The sequence below is a fragment of the Peromyscus maniculatus genome, chromosome 2 (assembly GCF_049852395.1).
Source record: "Peromyscus maniculatus bairdii isolate BWxNUB_F1_BW_parent chromosome 2, HU_Pman_BW_mat_3.1, whole genome shotgun sequence".
Taxonomy (NCBI): domain Eukaryota; kingdom Metazoa; phylum Chordata; class Mammalia; order Rodentia; family Cricetidae; genus Peromyscus; species Peromyscus maniculatus.
In genome coordinates this window covers 113,105,746-113,125,118 of record NC_134853.1, presented here as the reverse complement: position 1 = coordinate 113,125,118, position 19,373 = coordinate 113,105,746, and the positions used below count along the sequence as shown (strand labels likewise).

At 36.4% G+C, this 19,373-nt stretch overlaps 1 protein-coding gene and 1 long non-coding RNA gene across 8 annotated transcripts in view; one reads left to right on the top strand and one right to left on the bottom strand.

Moving 5' to 3' along the window:
* LOC121827292 (uncharacterized) overlaps nucleotides 1-19,373 on the bottom strand; it is a 301,492-nt gene that overhangs the window by 106,006 nt on the left and 176,113 nt on the right. For 3 of the 6 annotated variants that reach the window (XR_013049195.1, XR_013049197.1, XR_013049196.1), the window contains exon 1: nucleotides 4,878-5,327. The exons of 1 other annotated variant lie outside the window; for it this stretch is intronic. This is a non-coding gene — a long non-coding RNA (uncharacterized LOC121827292). Of the gene's footprint in view, nucleotides 1-4,877; nucleotides 5,328-19,373 lie in introns of those variants that run through there. 2 more of the 6 variants (XR_013049199.1, XR_013049198.1) reach the window with 1 other exon arrangement.
* On the top strand, nucleotides 5,074-7,874 carry Izumo3 (IZUMO family member 3). 2 transcript variants are annotated; one of them, XM_042271407.2, is made up of 7 exons: nucleotides 5,074-5,552; nucleotides 5,693-5,767; nucleotides 5,909-5,998; nucleotides 6,199-6,216; nucleotides 6,639-6,719; nucleotides 7,147-7,220; nucleotides 7,462-7,874. In XM_042271407.2, exons 1-7 carry the CDS (start codon nucleotides 5,321-5,323, stop codon nucleotides 7,540-7,542), a joined length of 651 nt encoding a protein of 216 aa, XP_042127341.1. In that variant the 5' UTR covers nucleotides 5,074-5,320; the 3' UTR covers nucleotides 7,543-7,874. The 2 variants fall into 2 exon arrangements, with proteins under 2 accessions (XP_042127341.1, XP_042127340.1); XM_042271406.2 differs by having other exon boundaries at nucleotides 5,076-5,552; nucleotides 7,147-7,237.

The following is a 19,373-nucleotide window of genomic DNA, read 5'->3' as shown; positions in this document are numbered from 1 at the left end:
GTTTGAAAACTATGACCATTAATTTTGGTCCATAAGCCTAAGGAGTAGAATTTAAAAATAAAAAGGAGGTAATTTAGTTATTTATTTAATTTTGTTTTACTTACTCATTTTCCAACCAAAACATTTCAGGAGTTTCAATCCAATTTATGATTAGCAAGTATTTATTGTGCATGTATGGTTTAGAAGAGGTCATGTTGGGGAGCACCATTAGGAAGGACACTGGAATAAAATTTTTGTGCTGGAGGCCCCTATATACTAAGGGCTGTCTGTGGTTTAATATAAATCCTTTGTGTTCTTAATAGTACTTTTTTGTTTCTTCACTAGCCTGCCCCCCCCTCTACCTCCCTACCTCCCTTCCTCTCTCCCACACAAACACATATGCACACTTTTATATAAGTATGTTTATTTTAGTTACTCCTCTTTATTTTGCTCCTAAACTAATGCTCCTCTTGTTTGTGAATAGGTATTTTGGTATCTTCAAACAAATGGGGAAAGTTTTCCACAGAACAAAGTGTCAGCCATGAACTGGTTAAGTCAATTTGGGAAATCCATCCTTCCAGAATTTATACCAGAATAAGTATATAAATAATCACAGCTTATTATTAATATATAACACATTCCAGTGGAATATTGGGGGGAAATGCCATTTCCATCTTCTTCCAAAGTGTCTATTAGAAGAGACTATTTCCCCAGGCCTTGACTGTGTGGAACCTCCAGTGCTGGAGGTGTGGGAGCTATCTGACTCGTAACAAAGCCCAACCTCAATTTCCTATTGCAACATGCATTTGCTTCCTTTTCCATTCAATTGTTTTACATAGTTGTGTTTTCAGAGACTAGTCACAATGATGCTATGGGAAAACCAAGAATGACCAGGTTAAGCCCTGATTCACTCATCTGCAGGCAGGGCTTCAGCATCAGCAAGCCACTCTTGATTAACTTTAGAGTGTGCCTATTTGGGAGATGTAGGAAACAAATTAGGAGTATTGCAATCAGACAACATACTCTTTTTATTGCTTTATATGATATTTCAAAAATGTTAAAATGGCAGCTCAATTGTTTTCTCCCTACTGTCCTGTGAGTTTTTTTGTAGACTGTGTGGAGATTAATAGCAGCCCACAATAATCTGTTGTCCTTTGTTGGGGGAAAAACTATGCTGCTGTTTCTGGAGAGAAATAATTGGTATGTAGCTTATAGAGTCAACAGCTGAATTTAATGGAGCATAAAGGGGTGGTATCTCTCACGAAGGAGGCATATTATCCGTTTAAACAGCTTCCAGTCTTGCACATAAATTAGACCTTCGACAAGCTTTGGAAAAAGAGAAACCACACAGCAGTGAATTAACATGCATGCATAATCCTAACAAAGGAACTGTCTCTTTTGAATAGAAGGGAAAGATCCAGTGTCTCTGCTACAGTTAGAAATCTGAAATTAATTATTGACTTTTCCATATTGTTTGCAGCCACTTTGTTTGCCCATTTATTGTATAATGTATATATGGTAATTGTTTTACGGGAGCTCATAAAATTGAAGCTGCAAATGAGATAGTGTATGAGCAATTTATTGCATATGCCCTTCAGACACAGAACCGAACTTGGCATAAATGAAAAGTGGTCAATGCATGCTTTTTCAAGGTCTTTTGTGAAGGGAGAAGAGAGAGACTACTTTAGAGTACTTTTTATCGTGAAATTCTCAAAGAGCTGCAATTGAAAACCATTTCATATTTTTATCTAGAAATTTCACCATTTAGAAAACTGATTTATGGTGGTTCTAGAATTCATGTTGGTGGATATATTTAAGCTAAGAATGATTTAATTTTGGAATATGTAAATTGAAAAATTCCTGTTTACTATATTTAATGCAATAATTTTCATACTCCCCAAATCATGTGCCTGTGCATGTGTACGCAGGCGCGCGCGCGCACACACACACACACACACACACACACACACACACTCACATGTGCATTTAGAAAAACACAAAAATATAATATTCTGGAAGTAAATGTAAACAATAGTTAACATGATGAAGAGTCTTTGAAGTAATCTCTTTCTGTCTTTGATCACCCCTATTTCAGGTAAGCCCAAACCATAAATAGGACCCTCAATCTTGATGAAATTCCTAACCTCCTGTTATAATTCGTAACAACAATTTAAATGTAATGATTCATCTCACCAACACGTACTTTCTTCTTAACTGAAACATCACACCCTTACCATGGCCCATTCAGATTCCTCATTTCATTTTATTTGTTGACATTTTTTTTTATTTCTTTGCATTTTTGCACATTATGAAATGTGTTTAAGCATCTCTAACCCACACTCCTCCTTAACTTCCTCGATGATTTTTACTCAGCACAACCCCTTCTCAACTTCATATCCCTTTTAAAAATGTATCTATATTCTGAGGATTTCATATATGCATACAGTGTATTTAGGTCTTACTAACCCTTATCATCTCCAACAGTTCCCACACCAGTAGATCTTTTCCCAACTACATATGTTTTTCATAATCCATTGAGTATAATTAGAGCTGCCAGTATGTGTGTGGGGGCAGGCCATTCACTGGCGCATGGGCACTCTACAAAAGGCAACACCTATGAAGGTAGTAGACTCTTCCTTGCCTGGCAGCTATAAATTGCTAATAGCTCTCATCTAATGGGTCTTGTCATGTGGGCCCTACCCCATCCTTGCTTAATGTTAACTGGCTTGATCATGTTCAGTTCTTCTGCAGGCAGCCCCACAATCTATTAGGTCATAACTGCTGTGGGTCTGTCATTTCTAGAAAACACTATTTCACAGCAATTCTCCCCAACTTCTCTGCCTCTTACAATCTTACTAATCTCTCTCTTTTTTTTTTGTTCGAGACAGGGTTTCTCTGTGTAGCTTTGTGCCTTTCCTGGAACTCACTTTATAGACCAGGCTGGCCTCGAACTCACAGAGATCCTCCTACCTCTGCCTCCTGAGTGCTGGGATTAAAGGTGTGTGCCACCACCGCCTGGCTAATCCCTCTTTCTTAATGATCCTTCAGTCTTGGAGGTATGGTGTAATGCTTCATTTGTGGCTGAGAAATCTACAATTCCTTAGTATTTGTACTTTGACTAGTTGTGAGTTTCTGTAATAATCACTGTCCACTACAGTAGGAAGCTTCTCTGATAAGGGCTGGAGGTGTGTGGGCACACTAACCTTCAAGTAAAAGGACAAATATTTAAAAGGAAGTTTGATTATCAGTCAGTTTAGCTAAATAACAATAGTTGGTTATCCACAATAGTGTATGACCTGCCTAACTAGGAGTTCTTGGTCATATTTAAGGTACTAGGCAGGATCTCACTCCTTTCGAGCTTCCAATTAGTACTATGCATAGGCTCATGAATATATATGTCCACCCAAGATCCATTTTGTGTATGAATCACAAAACCATAAATAAATGTTTATTAGAATATAGATATGTACATTAGTTTGTATCTGCTATCCTACTTCAAGCAAACACAGAGTAAATAGCTAGCAAGTCCAAAAGTTTGCAAAGATGCTAAACCATATTTCTTTCATACAATATCCAAACTAATATTAACATATGCAATCCAACATTTGGGTTTAAGAATTGACATTACAGACAAGAGTATTATTATTTTAATCAATGTGCTTGTTATTTCATTATCAATTTCTAGACAACTCCCCTTTCCCAAAGTTCAAATTTTATAGTTATAAAACTCTAAGAACTGTTCCAAGATAATTATAATTGTTTTCACATATGCTACAACAGGTTATTCTCATATTGAAACTCAAGGCCACCAATATCCTTAACACACTAGTACCTAAATTTGTTTCCTAGAGATCAGTGGATTCCATTAGCTGCCTTGACATCAGACTTCAACACTCGACAGCTCTTTGTTTGATTTCTTAAGGATGAGATTGTCTAGTTAAAAGGATGTAAACTTTTACGTGCCAAAGTTTATTAAAATAATTTGAACTAGCTTTCACCTCCTGAACTGCCAAATTCCAAACAATTATATTCTGTTTTATCTCAAAATGTGGCTGTTGTGAGATCGTGGATCATACAGAATTTGGAGCCAAATGAACATGAATTTGAACCCTGACCCAAAACCAGTAAATTATATGGCTTCACTTCTGATCTGTAGTTTCTTGTCTATAAAATGGACATGGCAGCTTCTCAAAGCAATGTTCTGTTATGAAGGCTTACGATCATTTATCTGAAAGTCTAGTACAGTACTTGTACATATGGTAGCAATATAATTAGTAGTTCTTTTAACTTCCCTCACAAATCCCCACTCCTTGACTACATGGTATCTTAGCTCTCTAAATTTTATTATCAGCCTTTCCTGCTTTCTGGAATATAAAAACTACATAAATAATAAATAAATAAATAATGTAACCAATCACCTTAGAAACAGCAGACTTAATTCCTTCAAAGAACTCAGAGCACTTTTTGTATCAAAGATCTCACAATGTAAAGAAAATATCTAATTGTCTGTGTTTCATCTAAGTTGTCCAAGACAGCAACCCATGATAATTGTGGTTACATTTTTACATATGAAATATTGTAGCATCAGTATTTGAGGCTGTATCTGCTCAGGGACCCTAAGCATTACTGCATTCTCACTTATCACTGTGTACCCTTCAATTCCTATATGTAGCTCCAAGGTCCAGATCTGCTGAGAAGAATATCATAAAAATGTTTTTAAAATGGCTGAAGTAATTATCCCACAAACAAGTGTATTCTAAAATTTCTTATAGGTTACAAATTATAGAAAATCTATCAAGTATTACTGTTTATAATTGTCCATTACTTATGTTAAAATAACATTGCTGGCAATAAGGAAAGGGAACCCAAACAATTCAAATATTTTTGGCATATCTTACCTCCTAGAAGTTAAATATGGGTTAAACTCTAAGGTCTTATGAGATCTCTTCCAACATCCACTTTTCTCGAAACTGCTTCAGTATCAGACAGAACAGATACATCATATAAGCAGAGAGCTAAAGAAACCTTCTCTAGATATCTCCCTGCACAGAACTCTGCTTGTATGAGCTCAAGGCTTTTTTCTCTGTGTTCTACACTCAGAACTCAGGTAACTGCTCCCCAGCCAGCAGTTTCCTCTCTCTGGAATGAAGGATAAAAGTGAAAAAACTACTGAATATCCTTAGGGAAATGCGATTCCCTAAAATCTGGATGGAAAAGGAAGGAAAAGTATACTCAGAACATCCAAGACAAAGATCTCATTCCTGGATTTCTGAAGAAAAAAGAACTAAGTGAACCAGTTGCCAGGACAACCAGTGTTGTGGAGAAGGGTTGGGACAAAGAGATGGGTGACCTATGGGTACTTCTGCTTTTGCCTCTGTCCCTGGCAGCCTTTCATGGGGTCAAAGGCTGTTTGGAGTGTGACCCCAAATTCATAGAGGATGTTAGGACATTGTTGGGAAAGCTGGTACCTGTAGAAGTTCCTGGGAGAACTCAACTGCTTGACAGGCAGCATAAGGAGATAACCCACTTAAGCTCCAAAGTCTCCCACAAGGATAAGATGCTTCGGTTGTTGGGTGAGGGAAGCTGGAGTCCTGAGAATTTGGGCGGCTAAAGGGAGAAGGGGGGTATGGAAGAAAACACCTGGGTCCACTCCACATCCTTCAAAGATGTGATAATTTCCTACCACACATGAACCTTTCTCCTTCCTCTATAGATGTTCGAAATGTTGTCAAATTGAGAGTATGGCTCAAGGAGGAACTTTATAAACTGGGCAATGAAACATGGAAAGGTAAGATAATGGTTTCACTGTCAACAGTTGTATGGTACCAACAGGTAAACAGATCTGAGAAAATTTTCTGCGGAGAGTAAAGCAAATTAAATTCTGAAACAATCACCCTAATTTCTGGTATCCTTTCCATTTCCTTTTTAGGTGTCTTTATCACCCAAGGCAAGTTTCTTAGTGTTCGCCAACACCTGGAATCCCAACTGAAAGAAACGCTGAAGAACTTCGCTGCAGTTGGTAATAAGACATTTCTACCTAACAACATTGAGTGTATGTCAGAGAACAGGAACGAAGGGATGAGAAGAGAAGCGGGGGTTCAGGTGACAGTGGACCCAGTTGTAGTGAGAAATGAATGTATAATAGGGACAATGTACCTATAAATATGACACCTGTGAAGTTGATTTTAAGCTCATTAGATCTTTCTGATTCTCTTTTAGCTTGTTCAGAAGATTGCAGTGAGTACAGTACATGTGACGCCTTGAGGTTTCAGCCCATATTTTCCCATCTCCTTTCTCTGTTTGCTCTTCTCTCCCACTAGTTAACTTTGAACCCAATTCTTAGAGCTGTAGAGGAAATATGAATAATATCTGATGACAAAGTTAAGCTTTATAAGATTTTATACACTGTACAGTTTGAAGGAGTGCTCATGCCTCTCCAACCTACTGCTCCAACATAAGCTATGAAATCATTGCTCCACTTCATCCACAAAGAGCCAAATATTTATAATCTTTCAAATTTTAAGAATCTTGACTACTAGAGGAAGGACTGAACAAAAATGTAACTTAAAAGTCCTGGGAATGTCTGAGATCTAATCTATATAATGAGCTAAGAAATACTCTTGCCATATCCCTTTTATGATTATATTTTTCTTTGCCAGTTGTAACTGAAGGTCCTGTCCTTGACTGTTGGACCTGTCTTCGCATGACCACCCGATGTTTCAGAGGAGACTATTGTAAAGGTGACATAGGCTGTAGTATGGCAATTTGAGGGGACAGGGATCAAGGAACAAGATGGCCCATTGACTTTTTTTCTAGTGCTTTTAATAAAGCTTATAGTAATGCTTACAAAAAAAAGTAAAAATGTTGAGTAAAATGTACATCAGCATGAATAACTTAGAACAAAGCCAATGGAGTGGGTGAGAAGTGAGTAGGGCTGGACTCTGGACTCCACTGCAAAAATTATTAGGTTAAAGGGTGGCAAGTAGAAAATTTTTGAAGGGGTCTAACACAAGAAGTCTGGGAATAGTGACCAACTCATTTGAACAGAGTCCATTCTGTATAAATGGTGGCCAAATCATTTGAACAGAGTCCATTCTGTATAAAGATTCCCAATTGCTATTACTCTTCTTCCAAACTCATTTCCATTACTTCCTTTTCTCCTTCCAGATGAGAATCCAAAGAAGGCTGAAAATCGAGAGATTGCGCTGTATCTGGTATTGATAGCAGAAGCTGTAATATTGGCAAGTGCTGTGTTACTGTGAGTTTTCCACCCTCCAAGCATTCCTTTGCCAAAGAGATTGTCCAAACTCCTTCCTCTCTAATGGAAAATGGGGAAAGAACTAGACAGAAGTTGATGCAAATAGTAGATGGAATGTAAGAGAACACAGAACAATCCAGGAACAAAAAAAATCCCAACTATATAATTATTTTTCAAATATTGCTTCTTACAATTAAGTATGGATTGTCCTTTCTCTGCTCTAGATTCCATTTTTGTATCTCACATCGGAGAAAAATGAAGGTAATACGAAGGACATTGAAGACATATTTGGAGAAGAAACTTGAAGAATTAGTGGGGGTGGTAGATACAGATGATGAGCAAAAGGATTTGGAGACCCTGAAATCAAGTTCGCAGTCTCAAACAGGAAATCCTTCAAGTGTTGAGTCAGAGTTGCAAACTGGGACTTGAGTTACTGCATGGTCATAAGATCACAGTACCTTAAAACTGGAAGAGAACTTAGGGTTTCTCCAGTGAATATCCTTACTGACATCCTGAGACAACGGATGACATGAGAGGGCAAATGATTTACCCTGAGTTATACAGAAAGTAAACTGGTATGCTGCAATACACACAAGAGACAATATGCCATGTGCTAATAAAAATGCATTGTTAGTCACTCTCATGAATGGCAGTAATTAGGGCATCTTCCACGTTTACAAATCAGCATTTTCTTTCTATGTTTATTTTATTTCTGTTTCCGTATCTAACATCAGGTTAGGTATAGGTGATTTCCTAGGTAAAAGATATTTAATCTTTATCATAATATCTTAACCACATATATATATATGTGTGTGTGTGTGTGTGTAAAATAAAGTCCAAAAATACTAGTCCTGAATTTTCCATTTTGCCTTGCTTCCTTTTATTCTCTAAGCTTGTTTCAGAAAATAAGCACCACAGTTTATCAGCATGAGGCAAATAGTAAATGGAGTCTTAATTCAGCAGTGGGTACAGGTGTTTGCAAATTGTTCCATGCTGTACAACCCTTTGTGCTTGCTTAGGGCCGCTTCTATGTGAATGAGACATTAGGTGAATAGGATGGTCTCAACGGAACCTGGGCATTGATATCTCTGTGTGATTAAATTTTATTGTAACACTCAGAGGATACTGTTATGGGACACCTATCATTTCTCAATGACTTAGGGCACACCCCTCCTCATCTTATTCTGATATGTTACTCTTATTCATGAATTGCATAATTATCTTTCCATTGTTTTGCTTTTAATTACAAAACTATACACAAGAAAGTAAAACTGTTAAAATTTGTGGTGATGGAGTTTGTTTCAGAACAATACACTATTATTTTGTATTTAGTACTATTTTCTGAACAATGAAGGAAGGTACACATCACCGTATGTTGTTGTAGATATAGTGAACTAACTAATGTAGGTAACCATGTATTGTGTTGGCATGTTATCCCTAATCTTTCCTCTGCTATCTACTGGTCTCTATCTAAACTGTGAATCCTTTTAAAATAGTTTCTAGTGCATTTCCATCAATTTTTAAGAGTAAAAAATATTATGTGGGGCTGGAAAGATGGCTCCCTAGTTAAGAGCGCTTGCTGTTCTTTCTGAGGACTAAGGTTTTATTCCCAGTACCTACATTTCACATTATAAGCATTTATAATTCAAATTCCTAGAAAACTAGAGACTTGTCCTGGCTTCTGGAGGCATTAGACCCACATGCAGTGCACATAACATACATGTAGGCAATACATGCATAAACATAAAATAAATCCTTGAAATAATATATGTATGGGTGCCTATATGTCTATATGCATAACACTTGCATATCTGATGCCCACTGAACCCAGACGAGGGCAAAAACTCTAGCATTGGTATTACAGGTGATTCTGAGATCCTGTATGGGTGCAAAGAACTGAACTGTGTTCCTCTGCTAGAGAAGTCAGTGCTCTCAACAGTTGAGACATTTCTCCAACCTCATTTCATCATTTTTAATATACTTTAAACACTGAGTAGATAGGCATACTCATATACAATTATAGTTGATTTTGTGAATTATACAATTATGTATAAATTTCTACTGATATCAGGCTAGTTTTTATACATCCCTTTGTAGACTTTAAAAACATGGCTCTCAGAGATATAGGCTGTTAGTGGCTTCTAAGGTAGGAAACATCAGTCTTCTCCAGAGACCAACCCCCAATAGGTTATTCAATTCCCAGAAATCAGCAATAAACACATACAAACATTAGTAACACTAAAATCAGCAGGATATAAATAATAATATATGTATTATACATAAAATATACATAATTAAATATAATATATATTATATAATAATAATTAAGAGGTTATTAATTTGAGGAGTGGGGGAATGTGGAAGAAATTGGAAGGAAGAGAAGAGAGGAAATATTTTAAATACGGTACTCAAATAAAATTCTCAAAATAAATTCATTACTTGAAAAACAAAAACAAAATAAAAATATAGCTCTCTGGACAGTATCCTAATATGCAAGAGATTTTAGAGAAAATTTCTCTTTTGAAATGACCAGATAACAAATCACTTAAAGAATTGGTAAAATATCACCGATATTTTGATGTAATTATAATTTGTCTTCTTGGCCCTAGAAAATTTAAAGGACTATTTAACAAATAGAAACAGGCAGCTAAGCAATAAAAGGCACTATCAGATGCAGAGAATAAGAACACAATTAGTATTAAACATAAAATAAATGTGTGAAAAAGAAAATAATTAGATGAGATTATTTAAAATCTTTATTTACTTATTTATTTAAATTTTTTGTTTGTTTTTTGAGACAGGGTTTCTCTGTGTAGTCTTGGTGCCTGTCCTGGATCTCACTCTGTAGACCAGGCTGGTCTTGAACCCACAGAGATCTGCCTGGTTCTGCCTCCCGAGTACTGGAATTACAGGTGTGTGCCACTGCTGCCCAGTTTAAAATCTTATTATAGGCTACTTATAAAGAAGAAAGAAAAAGAAACCTGAAAAACTTCTGGTAAAAATGGTTGAAGTGAGTATCTGGACAAACTTCACCAACAGAAAGCAAGTATTTTATTGTTGGTAAAAACCATAAAAGAATTTAAAAAATTGAGTGAGAATAATGTCTATGTTGATAAAATAATAGAGAACAAAAATAATATTGAAATTGAATAAGTCTAGTAAAAATCTTGTGGTTTAGATTAAAGAAAAACCAACAATATCAATAATTGTTTCAAACAAGTTTAAGCACAACTCTCATAGAAATTTCTTAATCTACAGAAAAGTCACAATGTTACAGATGTATAAAACACAACAGATAAAGAATAATGTATTAAGCCGGGCGGTGGTGGCGCACGCCTTTAATCCCAGCACTCGGGAGGCAGAGCCAGGCGGATCTCTGTGAGTTCGAGACCAGCCTGGGTTACCAAGTGAGCTCCAGGAAAGGCGCAAAGCTACACAGAGAAACCCTGTCTCGAAAAACCAAAAAAAAAAAAAAAAAAAAAAAAGAATAATGTATTGATCCCTGTGCCAAAATGATAGTTTTTCCCCTTTCTAATGCAGAACGAACATTTTAAAAATTAAAATGTTTTTGGTTGTGAGCCTAGCCTTTAACGGCTGAACCATCTCTTTGGGCAGTGGTGGCGAATGCCTTTAATCCCAGCACTCGGGAGGCAGAGGCAGGCGGATCTCTGTGAGTTCGAGGACAGCCTGGTCTCCAAAGCGAGTTCCAGGATAGGAGCAAAGCCACACAGAAAAAACCCTGTCTCGAAAAACAAAAACAAAAACAATTAAAATGTATATATCTTGCTATATTAATTGGCTTTTGTTGTTTATCAAGGTCTCAGTACTTCTGGATATCCTCACTAGGATCTCCTAAGTTAAATGGGATCCTTGATCATTGGTGGCAAGTGAGAAAATTTTCTAAGATTGTCATGTGGAAATGTTAGCAGCAGGAGTTGGAGAAATTGCTCAGTGGGTCAGCGTACTGGCTTTATAAACATGGAACCTGGATTCAAATTCTCAGCACTTAAAAGCCATGTTATAAAGCCAGGCATAATACCACATAACTTTAATCCCAGCACACAAAAGCACAGACACATGGCTTTCTGAGTTGGAGGCCAGACTGGTACACAGAGTGGGTTCCAGCCAGTGAAGGGTACATAATAAGATCCTGTCTCAAAAAAGAAAAGAAGAAAACACAATAAAATTCATGCATGACCAAACCATGTGCTTAATCCTTTGGGGCTTTCTGGCCTCCAGCAAGAGAAGGATTTTTGGGACTCGCTGGCCTTCAGCAAGTGAGATATCTGCCTCAAGAAAACAGAGTGGTAGAGCAGGCCACACATCTACCTCTGTCCTCTGCATGGGCACCAGCCTGTACACACACACACACACACACACACACACACACACACACACACACACACGCACGCACGCACGCACACATGCACCCACATGCACACACACACAACACACTACACACTACTGTCCCATGATTATCTTAGCATGTTTCCTAGAATTTTAATTTTCTCTTCTCTAAGTGAAGTAACCTAGATGGAGAAAAACAAACATGGTATGTACTCACTCATAACTGGATTTAGCTGTAAAATAAAGGTTATCTATATTACAATCTACAGACCCAGAGAGAATAGGTAACAAAGAGGTTTCTTGGGGGGGGGGCACTCAAATCTGTCTGGGAAGATGAAATAGAAGAAATTTTGTAAACGGACAGGGCAGGTGGGGATAGTAACATGAGCGATCATGTTGGGGGGTACCAAGGAGTACTGCAGCAGGGGGTTTGCATTTTGGGGGTCTATGGAAGCTTGGTGCAGGGGATTCTCCCAGAATTCTATAGGGAGCACCAGTTTAGACTTCCAGCAATAGCAGATAAGTAGCCTGAACTGGCCATCTTCTGTGACCAGACTACTGTCTGGCCCAATTTTCAGAGAGGGTCCATCCAGCAACTCATGGAGGCAAAGGCAGAGATCCACAGCCATTAAACAGTAAGTAGAGGAATCCTGTGGAGGTGGAGGAGGAGAAAGGAGCTTAGGAACTGGAGGAGTCAAAGACACCACAGGAAGGCTCACATAATCAACCAACCTGGGCTCATAAGGGCTCAAAGAGACTGAACCAATGACCAGGGAGCCTGCATGGGACTGACCCATGCACTCTGTATATATGTTACAATTGTGTAGCTTGGTCGACTTGTGGGACTCCTAACAGTGAGAACAGGGGCTTTCTCTGACTCGTTACTAGCCTTTGGGACTGTACTACTCACACTGGGTAGCCTTGTCTAGCCCTAATACATTGGGAGGTGCTTAGTCTTACTGCAACTTGATATGCCATGTTTTGTTGATACCCATGGGAGACCCGTCCTTTTCTTGATGAAGATGGAAGAGGAGAAGATTGAGGGATGGGAGGTGAAGGGACAGGGGAGAGGGACCAGGAGCGGAGGATGTGGGGGAAGCTGCAGCCGGGATGTACAAATAGATGAATTAAAAATATGTATTGCTTGAGGAAGTTTTTTCCCCAATCCTAGTCATTCTTCAAATAGAACTATATACCATTGCCAATTTTTATTTACTTTATAAAAGTTAGGGATTATTATGTAAGTATTAATAGCTAACTCTTAAAAATGTTAGAAATTCACTTCTTCATAAATGCAACTATACCTAAATATCCTTACAGTGCCTGGTCCAGAATGGAAGAAAATTAGCATGTATATGTAAACAAAATCGTTGATTAATGCTGCAATTTGAAAGCAAATATCGTGCTGATATTATTTCATACGGTTTGCAACTGTTTCCCACTGTAATCGCTAAAGTTACTTAGAATTCAAATTTCTTGCTAGCTTGATGGCTAGCACTGCCCTGGAATGAGAGCCACCTTTGGAATGCTTAGAACTGACAAACTTGATGGCGTTAGATCAGACTTAAAGTAAGGGCCATGTTCCTGAATCAAGCATGCAGGCAATATTGTTTAAGGGCATTTGGGGGCAATTTTAAGCATCTCCTCTCATCCTTCAGGGTGGCAGACTTTTCCACCAATGGGTCTTCCTGTCCATTGCACAATAAAACCTAAAAACATCCCAAACTTTGTAAGAAATATGGGAATGTTCATCATTTATCTAAAGGCAGGAATTATCTTAAAAGGCTGCAAAGTAAATTTCTGACACCTGCCAGTTATTCTGTTTCTAGAAATCAAGAAGGGGAAATAAAGAAGGGAGCAGTCACGTAACTGCCTGATGATGTTAAAGTACAGTTGCCTTTAGTTTTCTTAATGTTCAAATGATATGAAAATAGATTTGATGCCGAACTGAAATAAGAGCTGCGGGGAAAATCAGAGTAATAGAAGCGTCCGCAGAAGTAATGGTACTCCTCAGTCTACTTCATCCCAGGAGTCTGTCTGCTTGGGGTTCTTGACTTTGCATTTCTGAGTCTGGGTCTGGGAACTCTGCAGTATGATTTTTCACTTGTATGCACATCTTCCTCTTAAACAGGAAACATATACAACTCTCTCCAGTCAAAAGCAGGTAGACACATTTGTCTGGCATGCACTTTAGACTGTGATGGGGCTTCCTGTGAGGGATTACTCTCCAAACACTTGAAGCCTCTTCCTAATGAGGCTTCATCAGTCTCCTGATGAGAAGACCCTTACTGGGTTCTGTTCAAAGTACTAGTAAGTACAGGCTCTTCAAGCTGCAGAATCCATGTCTTCCCTTTCATCCAGTCTCTTTTTCTTACTAATGGTGTCACAAAAATGTTTTACTGGATTTTCTAGTGAATACAGCACTTCCTGGTTTTATGTGTGGCACTTTGGAGATGTGTGAATAATACTTTCAAGTCAACAAGACATCATTTATTAAGCTGTTCCTTTTGTGACTGAAAACCCCAATCTGGGCATTGAAAATAGTCGAAAGAGATTTTTTTTTAAAGGATCGAAAAGAAACAAACATGGGATTTGTTGGACAGCGCCTATTAAAATATATCAAATCAGCCCAAAATATAACTATATTTCCCTGAGAGCAATGCAAAGAAAAGTTAGTCATTATCTCAGAATTCTCTAAGACACCAGTGATTATTATTTTCTCTAGTTTGCTTGTTGGAACTTCTGTTTTATCTCGGTGAGCTTGCATTTTATTTTACTGCTGTAGGGTGACAGGTTGTTTTTACTGAACATTAGGACCATAATAACACCATGACATAGTCTAACGGTTTGTTTTGAGTTGTCCAATGAATTAAATTTAGTCTAATATTTAGATATGAAGTAGATTTTATGAACCAGAGTTGTACCAAGTGAGTGTTTCATTAAATCTACACCCTAGAAAGTGAAATTGGATTTAACATGTTTTGCCCTATATTCTAGTGACTCTTTTATTTTAAAGGATATTTTGATTAAAAAAAACAACTTTTCATATCCTATGACTTTCTACAGCTGTGAAAAGCTGAAAGATTGTGTACAATCAATAGTAATTTTAAAATTTTAAACTAGCAATAATTAAATATATTATAAAATATATCGTGTTTTTGATTTACTATAATGCATAAAAAGGCTACCCTGCCATGGTTTTGATTCTGAGCCTAAATTTAATGTAGGCATCACAAGCTCTTGAACTGATGGACAGCAGGCCAGTATTAGATATTTTACTGCCTTGCTTTAAATGTGTGTCATTTGCTGCCCACATGTACTCTTTGCAACTATTCCATGTTTTTAATTTTTGTTACAGGTTTTTTAATCAAATCCTAACTTTGGTTTCAGTACCACTAGGATATCTCTATGCAAATTCCTTATATATTAAACAACATTGTTCAAAAGAGATATACTATGAGATACCAACATAATTTTAAATTCTCTATTAGTATAGCAACATTAAGAAAAATAAAACCAGGCTAAAGTAACATTGTAGGTTTGCTTATCTATCTATCTATCTATCTATCTATCTATCTATCTATCTATCTATCTATCTATCATCTATCTATCTATCATCTATCTATCTATCATCTATCTATAATCTATCATCTCTCCATCCAACTATCTGTCTATGCATTTGTGATTTTGCCTGCATGGGTTTCTATATATTGCATGAGTGTATGTGTCCTTAGTAGCCAGAAAAGTGTGTAATATTCACTTGCAGGCTTAGCATATCTCATATGGGTTCTGTGAACAGAATCCTGGTTCTTTGCAAGAACAGTTGAGTGCTTTAAGTACTGAGACATCTTTCTAGAGAAAGGCTATTTTATAATACATTTTAATCTAAATAATTAAATTAATACAATTTTTTGTATAATCCATCCAAAAGCATTTATGGGCTATTTTTCATTCCTTTTCATACTGGTTCAAAAATATGGTTATATTTTTTCATAATTTCAATACCTTACGATGGGACAACTTTGATTGGAAATATTTGATCTGCATTTAGATTTAATAAAATGCTTTACTAAACAGTAAATCTGAATTTGTACCACAGCTATGGCTTTCTAATCATTAGAATCACTATAAACTTTTTAAATGTAAATTTGATCCTTGTGGGAATGTAACCCACTAGTATATGCTTTCTTAGGACATAAAACATACTAACAACCTACCTGAGAAGTTCAACCCCTAGGGTGCACGCTCGCGCGCATGCATGTGCACACGCACACACACACACACACACACACACACACACACACACACACACACACACATTACTTTTCAATAAAAGATACTATTTTTAAAATGTGTCATTTTAAGAAAAAGGAAATTTTACTGATCTTCCCTGTTTGCTGTATTACATGTGCCCACCAGTTGTACATGGGAAGTGACTAAGCACAGTGGACAGCCACATTTCAAATGTAAATGCTCTCTCTGCTTCAGGCCTTCAAATACAGGATAATTCTTACTAACCTTCAGGTCTAGTCCATTTCTTCAAGCCCATCAGTGGTCCCAGAAGGCTTATAGACTGCTGTCACACCATACTCAATCACAGAATAAATCTACCAACACACACATATATTAAAAATAAAGCAAGACCAAACAACAACAAAACAAAACACCACCTTATTCAAGAAAATCTAACTGTATTCTAAATTCATCGGTAGAGAGTCCCTGGAAGTACATGGTGTTTTCAGGTACAAAAAGACTGGTTTGGCTAAAGCAAATGAAAGCACAGTGGCCAATTTTGAGATAAATATGCACCATTATGTAATTAATATATTTATTGTTAGCAGCCTAACATGAGTCTATTCTGTAGGCCAAAGCAGAAAATCATAAGAGCCAATCATTTTGTTGTTCTTACCTGTAACCACATTTGAGGCTTTTCTTCTTTTTTCTGTTATAATTCTATTTTTTTTATTTTATAATTAATTTAATTTTACATATCAGCCACGGATTCCCCTGGAGGCTTTTCTTTTTAACTGCTGGACACTTTAACTGGTTGATCTCCTAACTGATAAATTCATAACTTTAAGAGCTTTTGAGTACTATTGTGTTTTGCTGTGTTATGCTGTTGTGATTTTGCAATGCCAGATAGAAAGGCCTTGGGAGAGATACTTTCATAATAGATTTAAACTTATCTCTTCATCTAAAATTTTTCAGTCATAAATTACCATAAGTTTGTAGACTATGTGGATGTGTTCCTTCCTTTGTGACATACTTCTGTTAATATGATGATGTTCATAGGTCACTTTTAACTTTCAGATGAGAAAAAAAATTAACTGAATTTAATGCTTTGTTTTACAGTTTATCTACCCACATACATACATGTGTGTATGTATGTTTATATATATATACATATACATATGCAAATATAAAACTATGCATGTATATATGATTGTATCTCAGTTTTTCTCATGCACCTTTTAATACATAAAATATTTTTGAAATGTGTGGTTTATATTCATCAATTTACAAACAATTAAAATTGAATATTATGATCTAAATGGAAGTTGCTTTGTGCATTGCTAAGGAGGTCAGAAATCTTTGCTCAGAATGGAATTTTCTTCATCAGTGGATCACTTTAAAAATCACCTAGTACAGCACTGTCAAAAAAATATAATAGAAGCTGCCAATGCAGAACACACAATTCTCTCCTTCATATTTTAAAAGTTAAACAAACAAACAAAAAACAAGCAAACTTGATGGATTCTGTTAAGTCTATTTAAGTGAGATATTTAACTTAAAAAAAACCTAAAATATTCTATTTATATATTTAGGTACATATAGAGTATATAAACACATGTAAGAACAATTAAAAAGATGCTATGTATTTGAGAGAGAGAGAGTGGATGGGAGTATATGGGACAAGTTGGTCTAAGGAAATAGGAGGGAAAAATGATATAATTATATTTCAGTTTATGAAAACATTTAATAGCCAGGCCATTGGAATCTGTTTTGTATCCTTCCTTTAGAGCCCATTTCAAATCATACTAGACATACTTCAAGTACACCATGGTCACACATGGAGTAGCTCCCATACTGGAGAGCACAGACTATAGTGGAATTTTGCTATGGCTTGCTGAATATATATCACTTTGTCAAGCACGCTGAAACACAAGACCAGATCAAAATTATTTTTACAGTCTCTACCAAGTACAATTAAAAAGAAATCTGCAATTTACTTCTAAAGGAAGCACAGCCTGGCCTACAGAATGCAGTCTCTTTGATTCCTTCCCTTTCGTGCTCTTGGCACGTTTTGGGAATCGACTCTCTAGATCCGTACAACACTGACAGTTAAATATCTGTGATCATAGTTTAAACTGGCCCTTGAAATTAGTTCACATAATTACCTGTCAGTGGAATATATCATTGGTTTCATTTTTTTTCCAAAACTTTTTTTTTCATTTTAATATCGTTACAGAGCACTTAGAAAATGGAATGAAATATTAGCATGACACTATGAGTGAAAAAATACTCACTTCTATCTCACTCTTTCTTCTATTTAAATGTAGGAGTTTCCCAGGGTTGGAGACTCGGTAGCATTAATCGATGTGACTTAGAGAATAGCCTTACTGTGAAGCAGGGTTCAGTGAGACATTTCGTACAGTGCAGTCATATTTACAAAATGAATACATCGACAAGCTGATGCATTGTCATACACCGCTGCTTTGTTTGCTTCTGTGATCTTCTTCTCTGCGTTCAATGGTGCATATCAAGTTTACAACCACAGTTTATTATCTAATGCATTGTGTGATTAATGGGATAGCTCATCTTTAATCAGTCATCAATTTTTTTCCCAATGAGACTTCTAGCCTTAAGCACAATATCGTCATAGGCTTAACTTTTTACAATAGTTTTTTTTTGTCTACTTTCCTTTCTATTTATTTTTAACAAAAGAGCTGTCATGTGAATACTGCTAATAGAGTTAATAAATCATTCTGTGATGCTTCTGTATTTCAAAGGACCTATTTGTTTAGCTCTGCAAGAGTGCTTTGTGTTTTGAATTAACAATAACTTTTTGGAAAATGATAACTCTAGTATTTTGCATGCTTTGTGATAAGTCAAAAGGTATTCACTCCCTGCCCTCAACATGAGAGAATATTTTCCTACTTAATTTTATCTATCACTTTTATTTAGCATCACTTGTGTCTCTCCTTTGATGCTTCCTATGAAAGGATGACATTATAACAATTTTAATGTCTTACAAAAATTAATAAAAATAATTTACAAATAGTAGCAGTTTTATAAAAATACATAAGTCCTAGATATGAATAATTATTATACCAGGAACTCATTATTAATCTAACAGATGTGTTCAGAAGTCAGAACCAATAGTTATATATTACTCCAAAATTTCACAATGATTTCTGTGTTCTAGGAATTACATATATTAGCTATAATATTTTAATTTCCCTACAAAGAGAGTTATGTGATACAATATTTTAAAAACACACAAACAATAACAACAGCAATGACAAAACCCACAAAGACTGAATAGCCTCTTTACATAATGGGAAGAGTTAGGCTGGTAGTCCAAGAACCCATTCCAGAGCACAGAAGGATGAACCAAAGGACAAATATGGTGTCTGCTGGAAAAAAAAAATGGAATTCTTAACTCCAGAACAATATTGATGCTGAAGTGTCCTGCTCTGGGGAATCTTACATAAAAAGGTCTGTAGAAGCTGTGTCTTTCCAGAGACACCTTTGTTGAATGCCACACACTAGAATATTAGACAATATC

Bases quoted from the DNA above. Each gene is read 5' to 3' on its own strand.
- Izumo3 (XM_042271406.2), top strand. From the start codon at position 5,321: ATGGGTGACCTATGGGTACTTCTGCTTTTGCCTCTGTCCCTGGCAGCC. The intron at 5,553-5,692 runs GTGAGGGAAGCT...CTTCCTCTATAG, and splicing joins TAAGATGCTTCGGTTGTTGG to ATGTTCGAAATGTTGTCAAA. The intron at 5,768-5,908 runs GTAAGATAATGG...TTTCCTTTTTAG, and splicing joins GGGCAATGAAACATGGAAAG to GTGTCTTTATCACCCAAGGC.